The 25,551-nt window shown below is 34.8% G+C and overlaps 1 protein-coding gene across 2 annotated transcripts in view; it reads left to right on the top strand.

The window, feature by feature from the left end:
• Positions 1–23,635, top strand: part of LOC150089586 (rab11 family-interacting protein 4-like) — a 202,759-nt gene extending 179,124 nt beyond the window's left edge. For both annotated transcript variants that reach the window (XM_090368680.1, XM_090368679.1), the window contains 7 exons: positions 466–556; positions 773–822; positions 3,728–3,809; positions 6,346–6,483; positions 11,554–11,700; positions 20,489–20,632; positions 22,920–23,635. In XM_090368680.1, the coding sequence (XP_090224806.1) occupies positions 466–556; positions 773–822; positions 3,728–3,809; positions 6,346–6,483; positions 11,554–11,700; positions 20,489–20,632; positions 22,920–23,036 (769 nt within the window). In that variant the 3' untranslated portion in view covers positions 23,037–23,635. The remainder of the gene's footprint in view (positions 1–465; positions 557–772; positions 823–3,727; positions 3,810–6,345; positions 6,484–11,553; positions 11,701–20,488; positions 20,633–22,919) is intronic.
• The last annotated feature ends 1,916 nt before the right edge of the window (positions 23,636–25,551 follow it).

Below are 25,551 nucleotides of genomic sequence, written 5' to 3'. Positions count from 1 at the left end.
AACATGAACAAGTTATGTTCCCTATATATTTAACATTCATTGCTCAGAAAAAATATTCATTTGGAAATAAGCACTAATGCTATATTAAGTTTTTAATATGGTGTTAGAGTATCTTATTTCAAATTGCATTTTGCTTTCATAATCCTTGGTTCTTAGTGGGATTTACCAAAATGGAGAGAGCATGGTGCTGTATGTGGGCAGGTGGGGTATATTAAGAAGCAAATTCATAGTTTTGAAAAAGTACTGTAAGGCTCTTTTATTGTGAAGGATTACCCTCCTTTAAATGAGTGATTAAACTGAAATGTCAACTCCCTCCTCTATCAGTGTTTTATTTCTAATAATGGAATAATTTACACCCCTTGCTCATATTTACTATGTTATTTTTAATTTTCAGTTATTCCTTTTGAAATCATTAAGATGTTATTGTAGTTCCAAATTTGAAGTTATTCAAAATTAATCTTTCAGGATACATTCATTGGAAGAGCAGATTAGAGAGCTAGAAGTTAGATCAGAACAAAGATTAAAAGATGAAGAAAAGAATTTTAAGGATGTCTTGGTGAGAATTTAATGATATAAATGTTATCAGTATATATTTTTACACGGTTGCCGCACTTTAAAGTGATATCAAATTTGCTAAAATTTCTTGAGCAGCATGGATCTTCTATTTTTTGATACAATTAGAGAAATATAATGATGCTTAAATTTTCAATTTACAAACATTCTTATGTGACCTAAATGACTTTTCTCAAATTCTTTTTTTTTTTTTTTGCAGACAAAGCAAGATAGAGAGAAAACCCAGGAAATGGAACAGTATGTTAATAGGTAATATAGCATGGTTTGTGGAGAACTTTTTTTTGCATATCAGTTGCTGTGTTTATTTTCAAAAGACAAGTAGACTTTGCAACTTTTTTTTTTTTTTCCAAGAAACTTAGTGACTTGTCACATTCAATAAAATTGTTTATCACATGTAAAATTCAGTTAACAGTTATCCTGTATATCTCTATTCCTTTTCATAAGCAGATAAGTTGAGAGAGCATTTGATCGAAGGATTAATTTTGCTCATATAAATGAGTTAATATTTAATGTCTTAATATCCCACAGATGCTTATCTTCAACTTGCTTTGTATTAGTGAGTATTGTTATATGTACTAGGGATGAAATAAAAATTTTGGACAAGCACATAGAGAATTTTTGGAAGCCAAGAATTGTGATGTTCTTCATAACTGACTCAGATAGTATCTGATATGTTACTTTTATAGAATCATCACAGGTAACAGTTGCATAATGAGCACACCTATGAAAAATATAGTGAATTTTGAAATAGATCAGTTAAGCATTGTACAAACAAGTAGTAGTTAAAGATCTTTTGAATTTTAAGATTCAGCAATATTGCCATGCTTCTTCCTATTTAAACTTAACTTATGATACTACAGTAAATATATAAAAGTAATATGTATGACAAGATTAATGCTACTTGAACAAACGAAACATTATTTGCCAATAATATAAGCATAAAGACAAGACAACACAGCTGGGTATTGATACCCCTTATCAGTATAAAGTGCTGTCACCCTGTGGGAAGAAATATATACAAATATAATTTCTAATTGTTGATAACAACCTACACTGAATGGCCTTTTATCAAGGCTAGTGCCATTAAATATATTTAACAATTATAGCTAACTAATCCAATTATATCTAACCAATTTTTGATTGGCCAGGAGACTGCAACAGTTGCCTACTTACTTAATTAGCAGCAAACTGGTAGAGTTACAGCTTGTCCTATACATGACTAAATACAAACTATATATTTAAACAGTTTTATGTTCTGTATAAGTTAAACCTTTCATGGAATGTGGGTTGAAAAAAAAAAAATTTCTAAAAGTGTAGAATGGACAGAATGAGCACCTTCTGAACCCTCAAGTAAACAAATAGTTCAGGAGACTTGAAAATAATAATTAAGTTAATAAATTAAACAAGGTATACAATTGTAGTAATAATAATATTACTCTGGGGTAATGGGAGCATAACAAGCTCTACTAGAGGTGCCTGGGTAATCATAGTAATGAAAAGTTGAAAACATACCATTTCACATCCCAATTGATAGAGGCATAGTTGTCAGTTCCATTTCCCAAAATTAAAACCCCTCTCGTTACATTTGACAACAGAAATCTCGTCATCGCATTGGAACTCCATGATTGCGTCCTTCTAAGGGTTCTTTTAGTGGAAATTCTATATTATCAGGATCACAGGTGATAATCAGATCCTGAAATTCTTGTCCCATTCCCTAACTCATGCTTGATGTGAATAGCAAACACTTAGTTGATTTAATAATTTTGTTGTTACCTATGGCATGTTTTCATCTTGACTCCAATTCGTAAATATTGGAGTAGTTGGGGCAGATTTAAATCTTCTGTAACAATTTGCATGCATTTACTCATCCAGTTCATTTGTGTATAGAGGTTGTCATCGTTCTCTGCAATATTCTGGTCTGTAGTATGCTCCATTCTTTTTAGCTTTGCTCCCACACCATATAGACTCTGTGCTAGTGTAATTTAGTTGCAAATTTGAGAATGCCATTGTTGTGCATCAACTGCTTTTGACAAGTAATGTGATTGCCCCCTCCCCTGACTTCTATCTATCCTTAAATACATTGTTCATATCACAGCAAAACTCATCCACCATAGGGGGATGATGAGTTTGCAAATTTAGATAAGTTGGCATTATTATATTTAATAAGCCACTTGGCTCAAGTTAATTAAATTATTGTTCAAATTTTGTTTGTCGAACGTTTCTATAAATATTTTTGGTTTGTACATTTTATTAGGCTTTAATTGGGACTGTCTTAATATAATTCTGCATAATGCTATGCATTAGTAAAAATGTCTGAGTTGGGGGTATCTTTTAGATTGATTCTAGGGATATCTGTAGATAGCTCTAGAATCTTTTGTTCTTGGGATGCAAAGTGGATTTTTTTTTTTTCTCTGCACACCAGCATGGTAACTAACTTGAACTGGCTAATGAAATGTTGCTAAATTTATTGAAACAGATTTAGGTAGAGGATTCCATTATGGAAAACCCTGTATATCAAAAACACAATTCACAGTATTGCATTTTGTCATCCTTTATTGCATTGTGGCAGTTGTAATTTCTGTGATAATGCTTAAAATTTTTCTGAAAAACTCTTTACATAGTTATTTGCAGTAAATTAAGTTCATTCAAGTTTTTTTTTTTTTTTAAACTATGAATAATAGCTACTGCACATGATTAGTTGTTACTTTGCTGATACTTATTCTGCTTGTAGTCTTCTTTCTTGGTATGATAAAACAGTGTAACACTTCCTGAATAATCTTGGTTAACTAATTCTTTGTGAATTCTTGGGACCGTCCATGTATGGAATATTCACTTTTGCATATGTCATGTAAAATTCTCACTTGCTGCATTTCCTCCAGCATTCTTTCCAGGCAGTGAATACAATTTGAGTTTTTGCAAAATGTGAGAACAGCTGCTTCTCTCATGGTTACAGCATCTTCGAAGGCTAGCAGTTATAGTGTTATTGCATGGTCAGTCTGTTGGAACTCATTGCACTTGGGGGGAGGGGAATGAATTTCTCTCTCTGAAAGGTAGAGAAATTTATCCCCACATGTACTAAGTGTATATTTGATATTATAATAGGGTCTCATTCAAAGGTAAATTTCTTAATGAACTTCTTGCATTTTATTTCCAGGCTGTGTGTTTTACAACATGAATATGTGCAACTTAAAGAAGAAAGTGTGGAGCTCAAATCACAACTTGAAAAATTAAAACAGGTAATATTCATATTTTTAACATATGCATTTAAAAATTAGGTATTTAGCCAGTATTTTTGCCTTATAACCCGACAAAGACTATTATTCAGTTGCATATTGATTAACCGCAAAATCTTATGAATACATTTATTTTTTTTTAAGACTGAAGTGAGCATTCAGCATAGTGTATCTTTTGTATCTTTGGGTGGTGCTACTTCTATTTTTATAGATTTCTCATTCATTGAGCCACTTCAGCTTGTTTTTTATAACCAAGATGGTCAGAATAAAAATAACCTTGTATTCAATATTACGAGATAATTTCAAAACGCCCTGCAACAGAAGTAAATACAGCAGCATTGTGGTAGGTAGAAACCTGCTTACACAAGTTTAATGAGACAAGACAGCAGACCACACAGAAATGATGAAAGGTATGGGAGGAAAAGAAAATGATACCAATGCAAATTTGATATGCTAAAAACCATTGTATGTAAAAGGCCATAAAAGCAGGCAGTCACAGAAAACAAACAAGGTAGTACTTGGAATAAAGATTTATTTATTGATGTTGCTTTATTTTCTGAACAATGGTTTATTCACTGTCTGAAATTATTGTGAAAATGACAACTTTCATGAAATAGATTTTGCAATGTTGAAGTGGTTTGAGATTACTGATATTTTTGCATAATCCATGAGAGAGGAACAGCAGACTTTTGGGAGTATTGGTTTCTATGCTTGTTAGTGCTGCAAGAGTCAGCACACCTTAGATCAGCTTCATTCTTTGATTCCTTCTTGCATCCTTTGCTGATACTAAAATGTAGTATGGGTCAATAAGTAACATACTAGGCTGTAACATCTTTATCTGAGATATTGTAACCACACTTCACATACATTTCAACTTGGGTGAAAATATCACCCAAAGTAAGAACCACCACACTCGCTGCATTTTCTCCAGCATTCTTTCCCCTGCAGTGAATACACATTATCTTGATGAAACTTGATGTCTTGCTGATTTTAGTTCAGGTCTTTTTTTTTTTTTTTTTCAGAGCTTGTCCAGGGACAAGCAGTATCTTTCTTTGTTGATGGTTGTTTCACTTTCCAAGAAATTAATTAAAATTTATGCCATTTTGATAGCAGAAGAAGATTGGCCCCAAGTTTTGTTGATAATTTGTAAAGTTTTTTGGCTTTGTTTACAGGTGATGTCAGGTGTGCCCTTTCATTGATTGTCATTTGCTTTGTGGCTCATAATGGTAGAGCCATGTTTTGTTACATGTTATGACCCTTTTTAAAGCACTCTGTATCACCAGCACCAAACCTCTCCAGAAGATCTTCACAGATCTCTTTCCTCATAGCCATAATCTCTTGTGTGAGAAGTTTAGGTGCCCACTGAGAACAGATTTTCCTGTACCCCAGTCTATTGATGGTTAAAACACTTCCCTTGGAGTTCTTAGTTTTCACTAATTTTGATAAATGTTGGTCTTCCAGCTCTTGGTTGGGCTTTGATGGCAAAATTGCCTTCCCAAAACCATTGGAGCCACTCGTGGACATTACTTTGATCAATTGGCTGGTCCCCACAGAGTGAGAGTAGTTTTTGATAGGTAGATACAGCTGACTGATCACCCAATTTGAACAGGAACTCCATAGCACATAATTGCCAGAAACTGCTGTCACCTCCGTAACAGAGTGGTCAGGAATGGGAGTGAAGTAGCACATGGGTTCAAGCCCCTGACTGCTAAATACAGTCAATCTAGGTAAATACAGGACCAGGGTGGCAGATTATGGTCCATTTCCCTCAACATGAATCATTGAAGAGTCTTCCATCCTGCAGTGGGTTGATATTGGCTACAGTTTTTCTTCAGATCTAAAAACACCATAAAATTGGTGTGTTAATGGGTAATTGGTAGTACAACAAGTGTACATCATAAATTCTGTCTCTCTTCCTCGTGCATGCACATGTGTAATTGTGCATTATTTGTTGATCTGCCCTTGTATTTTTAGTTAAGTAATAATAATGGATATTTTTAGTAAATAACATGTAGTTTCTACTAATTTTATTTAAAGTAATGTGAAAATGGCTATGGATAACTTTCTCTGTCAGTTTAGGTGTCATGTAGCACTATAATTAATAGAATAGAATAAATACCAGTTAGTACAAAAAAAGAACAATTTATTCTAATCTTGTTAAGATATATGGGAAGGTAATAAATAAAAATGTTACTGTGCAAATACTATTTTAAATGTATTCAGAGAAACGTGCAACAGAAAATTGTCCAAGTATTCATTCATCCTGTCTGATACCTTTTTGTTGTTTAAACTAAAATATAGCATTGCCATATCTTTCCCTCCATGTGAATGAAATTGGATTAACTTCAGGTTTTCAAGGTTTAACATCAAAAGGTTAAGCTTGAATTATTTTACAAAATCCTTTGAGGCCTTTCTTGTGTGCTGCAGTCATTAGTCAGTCATTAACTGCAATATAGTAACATAGTAGGGTATGCAAGTTGTGCTGTTAAAAAAATTATCTATGATAAATTGCTGTTATATTAAATTTTATTTCATATAGGAAAAGCAGCAGCTTCAGGAAAAGCTATCTGATAATGCTACAGAATTAACTAGTCTTCGTGAAGAACATCGGCTTCTACAAGAATTATCATTTAGAGAAAGTGAGAAATTCCGCCAAGAGAGAAATGCCACATCTGAGGTAAAAAAAAAAATTTTAATTTTAACATTTTCATTTTTTTTAAAATGAAATTGTTTTCACCAAATAATTTTTCAGTTAAAATATATAGTTCATGGTTGAAAAATTATTCACATGTAGTGGAATTTTATTAATGCAGTTTCTAACGCTAAAAATGAGCAGTGATTCATACTTTTCAAGGTATATAGAACTTTGGACAAACAACAATAAATATTGTTGACACTTACCAAACAGCACAATATGCATGGAGCAACATGGCCTTTGTCACTGATGCTCCTAAAACCCAACAACCAACTTACCAAACTGAAAATTACCTGAAATTTTTTTAAAATAATAAAAGTCTGCCCCGTAAGAAAAATGTCAAAAACCTGTGAAACTTGTTTCTTTGCAGGTTTAGGGTTTTTCAGAAAATGAAAAGTGGCCCAACCATTGCCTTTTACAATGGGATAATCACCTTATCCCCATTGGCAAAATTCCTGTATATCATTGACAAAATCCTATGAGCTGTTCTGGCAGCCTGTCCATGAAATTCTCTGAGCACACTGTTCAGAGAACTTTATATCAGACTACACGATTACTCCCAAGTCATTTCCATTTTCCACTACCCTGAATGTAGTACCACACAGTTGATACATTACTCTGGGGTTACTGCTATCCATATGTTAATACCTTGCATTTGTCAATGTTAAATTCAATTGCCATTTCTCACCCCATCTGCCTAATTTTTTTAGATCATGTTACAGTAGCATACCTTCATTGCTGTCATTAACTAACTTGCTAACCTTTGTATCATTGGCAAACTTAAACATTAAACCTAATATACCCTCACTATTATCATTAATAAATACAGAAAACAATGTGCCCGGCACTGAACTCTGAGTGAGAACTGTCTTCTCAAATTCAACCGTCCCTTGATCCATAGCAGTAACTTTCCCTTAATGCCACACTGCTCCAATTTGCACAGCAGTCCTTTATATGCAATAGAATGAAAAGCATTCCTGAAATCCAAATACAGTAAACCCCCACCCCCGCTATTTGCACGTGGGGGGGTACGTTCCTGAGAAATGGTGCGGATACTGAGTAATACCCATAGTAATAAAGGTTCCAAAGTATGAAATATACAAGAAAATCTAGTCTAAAATTTTGTATATGTATGTATTATATGTACCTACATAATATGACTATGTACATGGACAAACATACAGTACATAGTGAAATACAAGCATAAGGCATTGAAATGAAAATAAGAAACAATCTAATATTTATTAGAAATTTCAAACAAATCTTCCTAAAACATATCAACCCCATGAGCCTTGTTAATGTCAGAAAAGTTTATTGAATTAATGAAATATGCAGTGATTTCTAATAATGTATCATATGTGTTTCTATGTAGTAATAATTAAAATGGCCAAAATATGCAAATACATATGATCCAATGTATAGCAATTAGATACCCATTTAAAATATCTGGAAAGTCATCAGCATTTAGTATATGGATATATTCATATAATTCTGTGACAAATCATTATACTGGGTCTATTTGTGATTATTTCACTTTGATTTTTATCTTCTGGTTAATATAAGTACAGTAAACCCTTGATTTAATGGACTAATAGGGGAGAAGGGGTGTCTGTTAATGCCAAAAATCTGTTAAATCGAATGTAACCTTGGGGGCATTTTTTATTGTTCTTAATGTAAAAAAAAAAAAATCTTTAATACAATATACAGTACTGTACAATATAAAATTATATTGAAATTTGGCCTTTGATTTACGGATATCAGAAAGTTGGGTTTTTTATGCCGTAAATTTCACAAACACTTGCTACTGAGACACTTTGTTCTAATTTCTCAGTTAGCTCTAATATCACACTTGATGCCATTTTAAATTGTAAGGATTGCAAAAAATTATTTAATAAACAAAGTCAATTCAGAAATCACAAACACTCTGTATACAACCTGCCCGCACGATAGGTTGAGGCAGACTGAGACTGAAACAAATGAGTCGATAGACCTGCAGTTTAGTGTCCCGAGTCACATTCAGCTCGAAAGTCACCGCCTGCACTTATCTGTAATCTGGGAAAACAGCTATTTGAACATTCTTTTCAAAAAGAATAAAAAAACAAATTTCCTGAATTTTTGATTATAAAAATAAAAGTAGGTAATTATCAAAACAATAATAGAAATAGGTAATTATTAATTTTTAATTAATAACAACGCTGAAGCTTTGTATAACCTAAAAAAATATGGTTGAGATTAATATGTACGTTACTGTATTATTATTTGTCTGGTCCATTAAATTGAGGGTTTACTGTACAGTAAAAATATATTTATGTAGTGTTTAAAAAATTGTACCTAAAGTGGTCGCTTTTGGTGAACATTGCACTATCTTCAACTCTTTATGATATGGTGAACAAATAATTGTTTCATCGCAATGCTTTTGGTCTTTCATAATTGATTTTGGATTTATAACTTGCTTGCATATATTTTATGCTTTGGTATAGACAGAAAATAATGCATGGAACCTTTGTTAATCATTTGTAAATGTAATTTTTAAGTTATGCAGAATTAGAATATTAGAAAATTCAAGGCTCAGGTAAAAATTTAGTATATAGATTATTTTTCAATGATAAATTTTGAACTATTGTCAGGACCTGGATAGTTAAAAGCAAAATGATAGCTTTAACTAAGAAAAAACAAATTGGAAATTAAGCATTATTTCACACTACACATGACAAGCTCATCACCCAGTGATTAAATAAAGTTATCCAAGGTGAGTAGCTAAAATTATCCATTATTCTCATAGATAAATGGCCAAGATCATAGATTAAATTAAACCACTGGTAACAGCAAATAGGTCTGTATTCACACTAGCTAGATGGGTGTTAGCCTGTCATAAACAATTTCCTGGTTTCTCCTCATGTTTCTATTATTAATTTTTAATATAATGAATGTCAGATATAATTTCTATCAGCATTCAATAAAAAGTATATATTATAATTAATAAAAGGGATACCATTTGAAATGTTTCTAAAATAATGCTTCCCTGTGTTAACTTTCACTGTCACGCGATGCTGTGGTCTCTCCAGTGATGGTGACAGTAATCAGGCATGTGCTCTTTAGAAATGACTATGCCCATTCCCATTTTTAATTGGATAACATCACCTATTAGGCAGAATGTTATCTATATATTAAAAACTCAAAGCACTGCTCTGACTAGTTTTGGTACTTATATTGGTTGAGTGCAAAAATTAATGCAGAAGTATTATTTCAGAAACTGTTTCAAATATCAAGGTATTTGAAATAGTCCCTTTATTATGTTATAATAAAGGGAGCCCTTGTGCACCCTTTCTGTAAGGGATTAACATGCATGTGACATAAGGTATGTGTCTAATCAAAGTTTTTGTCCAACCTTGGCTGCTCATTTAGATTCAATACATTGTATTTATGGTCACTACACACAAGGTTGCTAATAGGGCTACCTGCTGTCTGATGAAGGAACCAATAAGTTCTGAAACCGGTCATAGCAGTGCTTAGTTTATAATGGATTTGCTTAATGGGTGATTTATCAGATTAAAAACATTAGTTAAGGTTGAATACTTAATGCACAGAAGCATAATTTTAGAAGCTGTCTATTTCAAAAAGTGTAAAGCAAATATTACAATTTTGATGCAAAATTGTAATATTTGCATTTTAACAGGAAAAAATGCTTTATATAGCAGCAGCATCTCATTTAGAGGGAGAAGAGGTCAAACTTTTTTTTTTTTCCTCTCTCTCTGCACCATCTTACCCAATATAAGCCAGATAAACATATATTCTATTCTATATGTGGGATTATCAAATAAAAGCATAAGTTAAACAGTTCCTTATTCAGACTTATTCCTTACCTCTTTCTGTGGTGCCTCCGTAGCCAGGTGGGCAGGAGCAGCAGTGCATAGCACACGCTTTTTGATTAGACCGGGGTTCTAGCCTGTGCCCACCAAATATGGAGGATGCAGAAAGGTCAGGGAATGACCACCGCATATCCCTGCAGCAATATGGCCTTAGTTGGTAATGCTCTTACAAACCAAATAACAACCTCTTTCTGTGATAAGGAATGGCATTCTTTTTTTTCAACAGTCTCCTCCTACATACCTTCAGAAGAATTTCTTTGGTTGCTTGATAAGCTATTTGTGCACTGCTTTTTGAATGTAGTAATGAGTGAAAGTGCTTTCCTTCTACTGCTCTCTTGAATATTCCAAAAATGCCACTTGAAATCAAGCCAGGAGAATAGGATGTGACAGCACTTCAAAATGATATTGTTGCACAAGCACTAGGAGAACAATAAACTCTTGAGATTAATTTCAATTCCAAAATAATACCACTTGTCCCAAAATATAGAATATAGTTACTATTTCCCTTTCTGCAAATAGTGTCGTTTGTAATTTCTTTTGGCATTTGGTAGCTGGAATGATAGTTTAGGATATCATCCCAATCAGCTTCATACTGAGCTAATCGAGCACAACTTGTTTCAGCTCATCTGTAAGTCAACAAAGGATCCATCTTACAACACACACAAACTAAATCCCAATTTGTTATGGACAGTGTGATGAATGCAACAAATGCTTAAATTAAGTTCATTATTTGTATCCTACTTACTACACTATTTTCTGCAAATTTAGCTTTTCACCAGTAGAAATATTTGGAATGACAACACTGCTAGCTTGTCCAAGTCAAGCAAAACCTTTTGGACCATTCATGCATTTCCTTGGACAAATAGTTTTTGCCATACACTAACACCTATGATGGATTTCATCCTTTTTTGCATTCAAAATTGTATAATCTCTTATCCCTTGGTACAATATTTCACTCATTTTGAATCATGAGGCTACAGGGTATGTGCTGTGAAAACAGATGACAGTTGCATTCAGGAGTGTTAAATGACAATAAGTCCTCATTACTAGTGATTTCACATTAAATGTATAGTTGCAAATAAAGATTTCTTGCTGTTTTCATTTAACTGCCCTCACTAGTATTGTGGCAAATACCAAATTTTTAGTGATCCCTAACAGGCTATGCAAATTTGATTCTTCTCAGGTCATTGCAAATCTCCAACGGGAGTTAGATGAACTAAGACGTTATCGCCAGGAAACAGAATCAACAAACCGAGCCCGAAGTCCAAGTCTTTTAGAACTGCCTGCACAATACAGGGAACTTGAGAGGGAGTTACAAAGGGTGAAAAAGGTATGTAAATTTGGTTTTACACACTGGTGGCATTTTTTTTTATAAACCATATGTTGGAAGTGAGAGTAATTAAATTACAATTTTAAGATTTTTTTTTTTTATTTGTATTTAATGTGTTGAAAGAAAGGTATATGGGAAGAAGAGGACAGGACCTATTAAGTGCAAGTCACTAAAAGACTGCTTCATGTGATCAAATTTTATTTATAAAATACAGGCAATATATGTATGTGCTCTGCACTTAAGTCAGTTCATTGAATTGTATATGATAGATGATATTTACCAAACTATTTTGGGATTGCTACCATTAGATGTCATGGTAACGTGTGTGGGGATGTTTTTTATATTTGTGTGTGTGCACATGTACTCCTCTTTCTATATCCCCTTACACTGCTATCTGACTGCTACTGTCCTTTTCTCAGAAAATTCCTATGGTTCGAGAGAGTATTTATTATTTCCTCCCTTTACTTAGTTTAGTTTCAAGGGTTATTAGCTATGTCAATTGAGGGGCTGGAGATATTAATTCAAGGTCTAATTCTAAGTGCATGGAATAACCAGACATTTAATGACCAACAATTTATTAAACATGAATTTGTACAGTATTTTAAAACAAAAGAAAATTTGATAACAGTGGTTTTGATATACAATTTGAAAGGTGAATATATCTTATTAATAATAGTATATGGCACTAATAATTTAGCATAGTGCTTTTCAATACTTAAGCTCGCATATAGAAGGAATAATTTCCTCCTAATTCTCAATTACAACATACCTGAACCAACTTCATTTAACACCCTTTAATATATTTTTTTCTTTCACATTCCCTTCACACCCTGCAATCTTCCTTAGGCTAATCAAGCAACTGTTACAACATAGATTTACTTTAAGAAATTCCCTTAATACTGTTGAAATTCATATAATCTAGCCATCTTCCCAACAATACTTTTATTTCACTTACCATCCTTAATTAATTCAACTCTGTCTCTAAAACACTTCATAACCTAACAATATCTCTCCTTACCTTTTGCTTTACTATTTGGTCCTAACTTATCCTATACATATTCTATCTTTGTTTTGCATCCAACATTCACTAACCTGTTACATAACATTTCCTTGATTACTCTCTCTTGATTCCATATTACAAAATATTATCTTCTCTCTTAGATATATACTTTAACCTAATCCCTATCTTAAGATCCTAACAGTCCTCCTTAACATTTAGCACATACAAAAATGTTTCACTTTTCATTAATGTTCCTTGATTTGATTTCAAGGAGGATTGGGTTCTTACCTCGGGCTTCAATTTCTCCTAACATTTTTTTTTTATCCCCTTAGATTAGTCTCTCCTTTGAACACAGATTCCTCCTCTCCTCTACTCATTCTTTTTGCTCATGACAACTATATGGAACTTCCTTTCCTTTGGCACCTAAATGGGACTTTGCTCCTTCGGCTAGTTTTCTCTTACAATGATTAAACTAAAATGCTTCTGACTAATGCTTTCTGACTAATGCTTCATTAACACTTAAGTGGAACTGCCTTTCCTTGGGTGATGTTAAAATCGACCTGCACTGCTTTAGCTAGCCCCTTTATAACATTTAACTTAAATAGTATACCTTTAGCTGGTTCGCTATTAATACTTATTTGGAGCAGTTATTTGGAACTGCTTCTCTTTTGGTAATTCCCTAACAATAATTAAACCGAACTGTTCTTCTGTGGGTAGTTTTCTAAAGACATTTAAGCTTAACTGCATTTCTTAGCAGGTTTTTCTTTCACTTTCTTCACGTTGGGTTCCCGACAGGAGTTGCACTGTTGAGGCTTGTTTCTTCCTTTTTTTGGTGGCTCCCCCCCCCCCCAAACCTCTCACACCCTTTACATTTTTCACTTTCCTTTATCAACTGTGTCTTTCCTGCACTTTTCTTCCACCTCTTATCCATTTTGTACCAATAGAGACCTACTCTAAAACTATATTAGCATTAGTAGAGGCATTTGATGCAAGAAAGCAAGCTTATGCAGCATCAGCCAAAAAAAAACACTTCCACTTCACCCCTCTGTTCGTTCGAAATACCTGTCCAGCAAATTTCCGCACATCTATCCTACATCTGTCTTTCCTCAATTTGAATTTATGCCCTCTCAGGTGATTATTCTGAGCGAGAGGAAGAATCCCATCAGCACTGAGCATGCTCAAACCATTCAAGGCTTTTTACACCTCTATCAGATCACCTCGCTGGTGACTAGTCTCCAGACACTGTAATTTGCAAAACTTAAGCCTTTCTCTGTAAGAGCACCCCTTTGTTCCATTCACTAATCTTGTTGCCCTTCTCTGTACTTGTTCCAGCAGCTCTACATCCTTCTTGAAATGAGGCCTCCAGACCTGTATACAGTACTCTAGGTGTGGCCTGACCATTGCCTTATACAAGGGAATAATCACCTCCTTATCCCTGCTAGAAAAATTCCTGTATATCATTGACAATACTCCATGAGCTACTCTTGCAGCCCGTCTGCACTGCTCAGAGAACTTCATATCTGCCTGCACAACCACCCCCAGGTCCCTTTCATTCTCTACCACTGTAGTATCACAGAGTTGATACATTGCTCTGGGGTTGCTGTTTCCCATGTGTAGTACTTTACATTTGTCAATGTTAAACTTCATTTGCCACCTCTCGCCCATCTGCTCAACCTTTCCAGATCCTGTTGCAGCAGCATAGTGTCAGTAGTGTCCTTGACAACCCTGCCTACCTTTGTATCGTCTGCAAACTTTGACATTAAGCTTGATATACCATCACCAATATCATTTATAAATACAGAAAACAATAATGGACCCAACACTGAGCCCTGAGGGACTCCACTAATAACATTAGTCCACGACGAGCAGTGTCCATTGATTACCACTCTCTATCTTCTCCCCCTCACCACCCCTTTATCCACAGCAGCAATTTGCCTCCAATGTCACACTGCTCCAATTTGTGCAGCAGTCTTCCATGTGCAACAGTATCAAAAGCCTTTCTAAGATCCAAGTATATAATATCAAAGCTATTCCCTGCATCCAGTTCTTTTGTGACTGCATCATAGTATCCAATCAAATTGGTCAGGCAAGACTTCCCCTTAACAAAACCATGCTGTGTCAGAGCTATAACTGAAGTCTTGTCTAAATGATATCTGTCCCTTCATTCGCTAGTTCCTTATCTTGGTGGTTATTTTTGTTTCAGTTGTATTTTACATCATGGCATCACGCTCCTTTCCCACAGAAACTTTCCTCTGACAAACCCAGCTTGTTTAAGTTTCAGATTGCCATTTTCATCCCATAGCAGCATTCTGAAATTTGAGTCAATATGATTCATTACTCTGCTTCGGCAGTACATGCCCCACTCTATTGTTTTAGGTTTCCTTGCCTGTCACTCTCCTGTGATTTGTATCTTTTATGAAGCCCTGACTGAGATTCCCAACAGCCCTTCCCTCGATATCTCCTCTTACTATATATACAGAGAGTGGTAATCAATGGACACTGCTCATCGTGGACTAATGTTATTAGTGGAGTCCCTCAGGGCTCAGTGTTGGGTCCATTATTGTTTTCTGTATTTATAAATGATATTGGTGATGGTATATCAAGCTTAATGTCAAAGTTTGCAGACAATACAAAGGTAGGCAGGGTTGTCAAGGACACTACTGACACTATGCTGCTGCAACAGGATCTGGAAAGGTTGAGCAGATGGGCGAGAGGTGGCAAATGAAGTTTAACATTGACAAATGTAAAGTACTACACATGGGAAACAGCAACCCCAGAGCAACGTATCAACTCTGTGGTACTACACTGACAGTGGTAGAGAATGAAAGGGACTTGGGGGTGGTTGTGCAGGCAGATATGAAGTTCTCTGAGCAGTGCAGACAGGCTGCAAGAGTAGCTCATGGAGTATTGTCATGATATACAGGAATTTTTCCAGCAGGGATAAGGAGGTGATTATTCCCTTGTATAAGGCAATGGTCAGGCCACACCTAGAGTACTGTATACAGGTCTGGAGGCTTCATTTCAAGAAGGATGTAGAGCTGCTGGAACGAGTACAGAGAAGGGCAACAAGATTAGTGAATGGAACAAAGGGGTGCTCTTACGGAGAAAGGCTTAAGTTTTGCAAATTACAGTGTCTGGAGACTAGTCACCAGCGAGGTGATCTGATAGAGGTGTAAAAAGCCTTGAATGGTTTGAGCATGCTGATGGGATTCTTCCTCTCGCTCAGAATAATCACCTGAGAGGGCATAAATTCAAATTGAGGAAAGACAGATGTAGGACAGACATGCGGAAATTTGCCTTTAGCCAGCGGGTGGTTGGTTGGTGGAACAGACTTCCATCCCTTGTCGTGGAAGTTGATAGCCTAAATAAGTTCAAGGCTCAGCTGGACAGGTATTTTGAGCGAGGTGAAGTGAAAGTGGTTTTTTTTTTTTTTTTTTTTTGGCTGATGCTGCATAAGCTTGCTTTCTTGCATCAAATGCCTCTACTAATGCTAATATGAATTCCAGGGACAAGGTGATTATCCTGTTGTATATAGTAATGGTTAGGTTGTACCTTGAGTACTGCATTCAGGTCTGGAAGTGTCATTTTAAGGATTTGGAACTGTTGAAATGAATGCAAGGAAAACCAAGATTAGACAAGACCATAAGCATGAAAAAGTGCGAAAGGGTATCCTTTCAATGGTAGCCTTCAGTTCTGCAAACTGCAATGCTTGGAAACTAGGCATGTACAAGGAGATCTAGCTGAAATGTTTAAGGCTATAAATAGATTAAGTAAACTGAATGTAGCTATCCTTATTCTTTCTTGGATAGCAAATATAAATTTGGGGGGGGGGGAGGAGTTGGCTGCAGGACGGATGTGCGAAAACTTGCTTTCAGCCAAGTGAGTAATTGATCATTGTAACAAACCTATCTGGTGTTGTTAGTAGTGGATAGTTTAAATAAATTTCATCCTGCAGTTGTGGTCTCCTAATTGTTAAAACATGGTGGCACTATACACAGCAGGTTTTCCTTCTCTGTTTAATTTCTGGAAAATGTTTATCGGTTTTTGACTTTACTTGGTGTATGCAATATGTTATCTTTTCTTAATGGATTGTATTTTTTAGCTTTCAAAAAAAGCCTTATTTTTTTTTGTCTTTTAATTTAAAAAAAATTGAGATAAATTAAAAAATGTTATAGGCATAAAATATAAAGACAAAGTTATTAGCCTCTATTTTTACAGTTAAAAAGCAATTAAGATTTTCTTAGCAATTAGTATGGCTTTACAATTTTGTTCTTCTAATGCAGGGGTCGGCAATCTGTGACTAACTTTTAGCCACATGTACAACAAGCGACATTTCTACAAGCAAATATTTTCGAGCAAGAACTAATAAACAATATGAATAATGCAAATCTCTCAGCATGTTTAAAGATAAATTACAGCATACTCACCTGATCTTGACTCACTCAAGAAGTTCAGCAGAAAAAGTTGCGTTAATTTGTACCTAATTAGATGTTTATTACATTTTTCAGTAATAAATATTTTTTAATAAAACACCTTCCCACTATTCTATTTCTTAAACTCACTCATCCCAGCTTCAGCTGAGGTGTATATTTTCAATTTTTTTTTTTTTTTTTTAAATTAGACCAAAAATGACTCTTTGCTCAAAAAAAAGTTGTTACCTTGTTCTAATGGGGTGGAAATCAAGGAAGTGGCAGGTCTATTCGATGCAGACATAGTGCTGTCTTTAAGTGAGCTTTGTTGGATGAGGCCTTACTGGCCAAGGGGGGAAATCCAAGCAATTGCAGCAAGCAGATTGAATGCTTTTCATTGCAGTTATTGTACTTTTTCATGTTTATGGTGTTAATATATACTGGCTAGGCATCCCTAAGTTAGAGGAAGAATATCCAGATGATGGATATTCTTCTTGCAGTCTTGATTAAATGGGATAATTACCAATTCACACCTCCATCCCTCTCCACATTTGCTCATTATGGAGCAGATATGCTAAAATTGGCTTGTTATTGATTATTAAACTGAAAATTTAATAGCCTATGAACACATGGGAATGATTAAGTTTATATAGCTGCACCTACAGGGGAACAGCCTAGGCTACTTTGTGATTAAGGATTGGTAACTTCTCCCACACTGGTTTATAACATTCTTTATTGATTGCCATTTGTTATCCAACTAAAGCACTGGAGTAAATTATCAGGCATCATCAAACCTGACTTGATGTTAGTCTTTTAATAAACTCTGAAACAATAGTTTCCTATATACAGGAACTCCCCGACTTATGTAAGGGTTGCATTCCGCGGAACACTGTAAGTCGGGGAATTTTCTGAATGCTTGTGCAGCACTCACAACTGTGCTTGCTGAATTGATTGAATCAAAAAATAAATGTTTGACAAACATGTAAATAGAATTATTTATTCAATTTTTTATCTCATGCGCAGGAAAAATTAGAGAAGTGTGCAATTTACAAATTATAAAAAAAAAGAGACAGGCATAACAAAGTTTTGCCTCAAGCATCGGTGCTAGAAGAGTTTTCAGCTGATAAGTACGCTGCTGCAGAGGTTGAGGGCTGTAGAGATTTAGAAGGGGTCGGCCGCTCAACCTTACGAAAGAACATTAATGGATGACTGGACGGTGGCTTTTTTCTTTTCATCATAGATTTCTTTGTAGCAAGCAAGCATATCATTCACACCTCTGTTAGCTTTTAAGAATCGTTTGCTGTCAGGATCCATCTTCTCAAACCTCTCCATTGCTGATGCAATTTCACGAAATGCCATTGCCATCTTTCTGATGAAGTGTCTTGTCTCCTCATTTGGTTCACCTTGAGCTTTGTCAGCATTTTCTTCTTTTGCTGTTGCTGCCTGCAAGTCAATAAGTTCTTTGTTAGATAATTCCTTCTCTTCCTCTAACTCCTCCATGTCTTTGGGATCAACCTCTAACTGAAGTAGCACTGCAACCTTTACCATCTTATTTGTAACCTCTTCATATAATTTGTCTTTTTCAAATCCTTCAAACCCTTTTACGTGCTGTAGGCATATTTTCTTCCATGCGCCATTTAAACAGCTTTTAGTAATTTCCACCCAGGCCTTATTAATGTTTAAGATGGCATGGTAAATATTGTAAGTTTCCAAAAGTCTCAATGTAAAATTTTTCTTGTTATCTACTGCAGACAATGCCTGAGCAAATGTTGTGTAAATAGTATGCTTTTAAATTCAAAATAAGTCTGATCCATAGGTTGGATGAGTGAAGTCGTGTTTGGCGGTAGGAATATGACTCACGTTCGAATTGAAATCATCTAGATGCATAGGACGTCCAGGAGCATTATCTAATAGAAGCAAAATCTTGAAAGGAATGTCATTGTTGTTACAATATTTTTCAACCTCTGGAATGAAGCAGCATTTTAAGCCAATCCTCAAGAGATTGTTATCCATGCTCTCTGGTTTGATCGGAAATGCATGGGTAGGGTGGCTTTATTGATGCCCTTAAATTCACGAGGATTTTGAGAATGGTACACAAGCAGTAGTTTTAATCTGTAATCTCCCACTGCATTAGCTCCAAGCAGCATGGCCCTATCTTTTGACACCTGGCATTGTATTTTCCTCTTTGGCAATGTATTTTCGATCTGGCATTTTTTTTTCTAATACAGAGCAGTCTCCGTCAACGTTAAAAATTTGCTGCGTTGAATATCTGCCTTCATCAATAATTTTTTTTCAACACATCACAATTTCTCTGCAGAATCAGCACTGGCGACTTCACCACATACTTTTAATGTGGAAACCAGCATGATGCTTAGACCTATTAAACCACCTGTTGCTTGCACAAACTTGGTTTGGGGTTTGCTGTACTTATCCTTATTAACTTTATAAATACTTGTTGCTTTTGCTTGAATGGTCATTAGACTCAGGCACTCACTTCTGAATCTGATTTTCCATCCATATTATTAACAGCTGTTCCATCTTCGATGTAGCACCTGAATGCTGTTTTGTGATCACTATTGATCTTAAGCGCATTGATCCTTTAACATGTTCTTTTATACGTGCACTGTCCTTTAAAATAGTAGCCACTGTTGAAGCAGTGAGACCTAATTCCCTTGCAATAGATGACAAACTTTGTCCTGCTTTGTACTTTCTCTGCAAGTGGTGGTAGTGCCAGGAAACAAAACTTTCTTTGTTTTGTTTCCTGGCACTGCCACCACTTGCACTTTTCGTTGGTTACTTTCCCTCCATCATTGTAATACGTAAATAGGAATGAAGAGAAGTTTCTGAATGCAGTTATCGGTATTATCGCAAATGCAATAAGATCAAGTTTACTACTTGTTTATAATTAGATGCACTACCAGAAAAGCCCAATAAACCAGAAAGTGCAAATTGTTTTTATTTTGTGGTTGTGGCCTCCAGAAACTTTGTTCTTTAGATAAATATCACGAAGACTTTCAAAGTTGATTCTTATAATGGGAACATATGATAACAGTGAAAGGGTAGTGCAACTTCCATTATAAATGACCTTTTAGAGAGATAAATAGCTTAATAATATAGCAAATTTTTCAACTTACAACAAATTAAAAAGAAAAAAAGTGTTGTGTTCACATTACGATATTTTCACGATACCTCCATTTATGAATACGGGATACAAAAACTTACGTAAAGTTGAATTTCTGTAAGTCTATTATTTCCTATATATATGAAACAATAAAAGAAACATAGTCCATATTCAGCTCAATTATTTTCAGATAGTGTATTTATGATAATATTTATAAATTTGATTCAGCTAAATGTTTATTAAATTCCTTTAACATAGGAAAATCAGTTGCTTAAAGAAAGCAATGAAGAATTGCAAGCTCAACTACTAGGTTCTCGTCTTCAGGAAGGATGTTCACTCATTCGTGAGCAGAGTGCTGCTACTTCACTGGCAGAAGAATTTGCCACACTCTCAAAAGATGAGGTTGGTATAGCATATAACAGAATATTTACGTTACTGTCTACTTCATGACTTTCACGATTTCTCACCAAAATAAATTAAACCCTTGGTGGCTTATTACTTAAGAATACAGGATTGCCAGGAATAACTTAGATTCATTCATAAACTTAGCATGTATGTAGACAGTTTGCTTCCAATATAGTTAGGGAAGGATGCTACGCGGTTTTTTACATTAAGGCGATGGTTTCAGGTGTCTTACTGATACCCATCATCAGACCATGTTGTTGACAGACTCCTCTTGCCAATGCTCCCAGAAGATATGCACATCAGGATTCTGGAAGCATTGGCAAGAGGAGTCTGTCAGCAACATGGCCTGATGATGGGTATCAGTAAGACACCTGAAACTGTTGCCTTAATGTGTAGTAATTTAGGTGAACAGCCTAATAAACTATATTATTAATTTTGCATGGTACAAGAGTGGTATTAATATAATAAACTTAATTTGCTTCCAGCCTTGATGTGAAAAACCTAACTTTTGTATCTGCATTGAGTCAATTCTGTGACAAAATGGCTTCGGCAAAGATTTTGAAATTTTAAAATTTAATAATCCAATAAATGAAATTACCATAATTTAACTAGTAATATTTATTAAATTATATGGAGGTTGAACTTTTTTTTAGGTAAGTAAATTTAAATTGCTTAGTTAATGCAATGTTCTTAATGCTCACAGTAGTACAGTGCTTTCACATTGTTGCACTATTGCAACTAATTTTAAACACACATACTTGAAAGTTGTGCAATAACAAGACATTTTACATCCTACAGGCCACAAAAATTTTTTTTCATAAAATAAAACAGAGGGCAGATAGTCAAAGCTCCACAAAACCATAGTATAATATAGATTTTATAATTATTAAATTGCTATCCCCAATGCTGTAGCTTTTATATAAAAAATTACAGCCTTTTATATTAATTGATTTAGTTGACAAGCCATTTTTAAAATAAATTGTTTCAATTATTCTCTAAGTATTTTTAACTCTGTTTGCTATCTATGGCTGAAGCCACATTTGCCATACCATAGTTGTGCCAATAATGGTTAAACTGATGTAGTCATCAGAAACTGTCATTGATTGTTTTTAGAAAGCTCATGATGCTCTTTTGCAGCTTCCACTGAGGTTCCTGTAAATGTTTACCATTCTTTGGCTAAAGTTACATTAGAATTAGATGACATTTAACTTTGGAGAAAAATGTTTTCTCTATTTAAGTGTTGTAGTAAACTTTGCTATTTTTAACAATTTGTTAAACCTTTGGAGCAAATTATTTTAATTTTCTCAAAACAAGATAGTTACTTAATATCCTCTCTGTTAATACCTTGTAATCATACAATTTAAATAACTTTATAATCGGTAATACAAATTTGACTTGAATATTAGAAATAATTTAAAACTTGATCTCTACATACAAATTTTTGTTTCATTCTAAGTGAGTTAGCTGGTATAATTTGCTTTTCAGCTATTTCTTAAAAAGAATATTTTCTAAATTTAAGTGAATTTTGTGTATATGGTAGTTGAGCCTTCTGGTCTCTTACCAGAGCTATTGGCCACTACTTCTGACTATCCATCCACAATCTCTCACAACCTGATGGTCCTATTTCACCCTAAAAAAAAAGATGATTTATTAGTATCATTAACTTTGGTAAATCACCTACTACCATATCAAAACATTCCCCACTCAATGTCTTGCATGGTCTTCTGACAGAAAGATTGTTCAGAATTTCTCTAATAGAAAAATTCTTGATGTTAAGAAAGCTCCAGGTAGGGAATGACATCTCTCCACTTATTCTCAAAACCTGTTTTCCTGAGAGGGTTTTGTGTGTGTGAAGCTCTCCAATATGGTCATCCTACCAATACTCACTAGATTTCACCCTGCAATTTTTTTTCTGTTTCCTAAGGCCTTGTAAGGTCACTGATTTACAGCAACTGAGAGAATTATGCAAAATGCAACACAGGAAGTGTTAGCAATTCCAGTATTTCATATTGGGAATGATTCCAGAAGCATTGGAATTGATGTATACAATGTTGAAGAGCTACTTCAAAGGAGATCCATTTGAATAGCTGGTAAGCTTTATTTCCCAAATGTCAGTTCAGTCCCCAAACGTTCCAAACACACTTGTAAATACTCAATTGTAGACCTACCTATAGCTAAAAAAAAAAAAGATGAGTACGTGGGGAGCTATTGTTTCATGATCTGCATTTAACTCTAAGCAGTCTTACATTAATCAAATAACCTGTGGTCTGTTTTTCTTTTTCAGGCTACCAAGACACTCCAAGAATTACAAGATGTAAATGATAAGTTGAAGCACTATATTGATAGCATACTACTAAATATTTTAGAGAACCATCCTCAGCTGTTAGAAGTGAAAACCTGACAGTGAAACTGGATTCTTATTGTTGTACCACAATTGAAGTAGATGAATTACAGAAAAAACATCCGAAGAATAAGAATGGGCATTGTCACAATAGATGTTAATTGGTTGATTGAAAAACTGTGCCTTCAATGAATAATCAGATCATCTAAGCTAGGGAGGACAGCTTTTTTTTTTTTGCATCCATCTGGTGATTAATCAGTCACTGATAAGGTGAAATAGTGTTAATAAGAGCCTAGTTTATCTCAACCCTAGTTGTCCCTCTGCTTAGAACTATCAAAAATTGTTTACTATGTAAGCACCAGGAGTCTTGTAATGTCCCCTACTGCTGTAAAGTTGCAAGTGTAAATGTGTGCCTTAAAGTAAAAGGGACCAAGTTTTAAAATCTACGTTCCTTTGAGATGGCAACTAGCTCTCAAAGTATATGTATATACACATTTTTCAAATTCCTGGAGTCCAAATTATCCTAATCTAAATTCTGCAAAGACATGTATAGAGAGTCAATCACTTTGTAATTGATTCAGTGTACTATAATGATCTCGAATTAACTGGTATCATAGAAATAGAATGCATTTCATTTTGTATAAGTAAATCATAATTCATTTTTAATGGTTAGATAAAATTATTTCAGTCATCCGTGATAAATCTGTGATCGTACCTCTAAATTAAGAAAATAATGAGAGCATGTTTTAAAGTGTTATGTATTTTCACATAAATAAAGTTATTAAATATTTTAAATTTACCAGGGTTCACCCTGTATGACTTTTTTCCCCCTTTCTAATGCAGCAAACATTGGCAAATATTTCTGCAGTGATTTTATACGGTATAGTTGCTACAGAAATGAGCGTCGTGTGGTTACTTAAACATTTTACTTTTCTTAAAGTTTTTGTATTAATCTTATGAAAGTTCTTTACAGTACACAACATTGACAGTATTTCATTTTAAATGACAGCACTGTGCCATACTGATATAGAAGCAAAATACATTTTAACAAAGCATTACTAATCTCCTTACTCATACAAATGCTCTTATACACTGCCCTATCATTAATATCCAGACAGCCCTTCACTGATAATTGATATCCTGCCCTGGCAACATGTCAGAAAACTATAAATATGCTTGTAGCCCTTTGAGGAGATAATGGTATAAGATTGTGAATGAAAGATTCCACACTGACAGAGTAAAAACTCCAGTGCAAAATAAGAGGATACCACATACACATTTCAATGGCATTGAAGATTCCTAGGTTGATGATGTGATTTGGAAGTGGACTGATACAAAAAGTCATGCAATGACCCAGAAAACCTCCAAAGCTGATGGAACATCACAGAAGAAACCTGTAAAGATGTCTGCTTGTAATGCAAGTCAATATCACAGCACACAGTATGGGTTACCACCACCACCATGCAGCCAAGCTTAGTGTAAGGCCTATTTTCTTGGACCACAGATCAATGGAAAGCTCTGCTGCTTTGGAGTGGTAAGTCATGGTACACCAGTATCCTGCAAGGCTTCAGATTGCTTCAATGTAAGCCGACTGGGTTAGCCAGGTAGGTCAAGTGCCTGCCTGGCAACCCAAAGGTTGCGGGTTCGAATCCCGCCTCGGGCTTGGATCAAAGTACTGCAAAAATCTTGGTAGGTGCATTATGGCCACAGAAGCCGATGTGGCAACTACTACCAAAAAAAAAACCCTTCAATGTAAGCACTGAAATACAATCCTGTAACCATTATTGTCTTTAAGAATTCTATGACAAGACCTGAACTCCAGGTCAGGCAAGTGTTGAGGGACCAAATGGTGTGATTTCGTATGATCTTGATGAGGAAGAAAGGTAAATACACTTTTGAACATTTGCCTTGGGTGTAGGAATAGCTTACTGTGACTTTGAGCTTTGCTACCACCTATGAATAACTATAACCTATTCATAGGTGGTAGCAAAGCTCAAACTAAGTTCTTAGCTCGAGACTTGTTGCCAACTAGTATTTTATTATATGAAATGTATGGTTCCATAGTTGTGCAGGGCTGTTTGAATCAAATAATACAAAAAGCAACTTGGTATAATGCTTCCAATACCTTGGAATTTAAGTATGCCTGTTAAATTTACTCTTCCTAACAAGTGATATGCTTAAATTTATTCTTTAAATTTTATTTTCTCCATTGCCATATTAACCTTGGGGATGGAAATAGACTGATTTAGCAAATTAGTTATTAACAATTAGTTATAAACCCTATGTTTAAAAACTAACAGGAGGTAGGAAGTCTGAGAAACCTGGGTGGTCATCTAGGTCATCTAATGCCATTTGACCCCCCCTCCCACCTGCTCTACATGAAAGCATAAGCTGGTTTGGCTACAGTGGCACATACAGGGTTTATAGGTTTGGTAGATAAAGACCAACCATTCCTTTATCAGAATGACATGTATATACACTGGTGTCCCTAGTTAAGTTACAACCAGAAAGAGGAATCAACAAAAATTGTACTTCATGAAACTGCCAAGTCATTTAAGGAAAATTGTTATATTAT

The sequence above is a fragment of the Mastigoproctus giganteus genome, chromosome 2, assembly GCF_048544385.1.
Source record: "Mastigoproctus giganteus isolate SK-2022 chromosome 2, ASM4854438v1, whole genome shotgun sequence".
NCBI lineage: Eukaryota > Metazoa > Arthropoda > Arachnida > Uropygi > Thelyphonidae > Mastigoproctus > Mastigoproctus giganteus.
The sequence above is the reverse complement of the archived record's forward strand: the minus strand, read 5'-3'. Positions and strand labels throughout refer to the sequence as shown.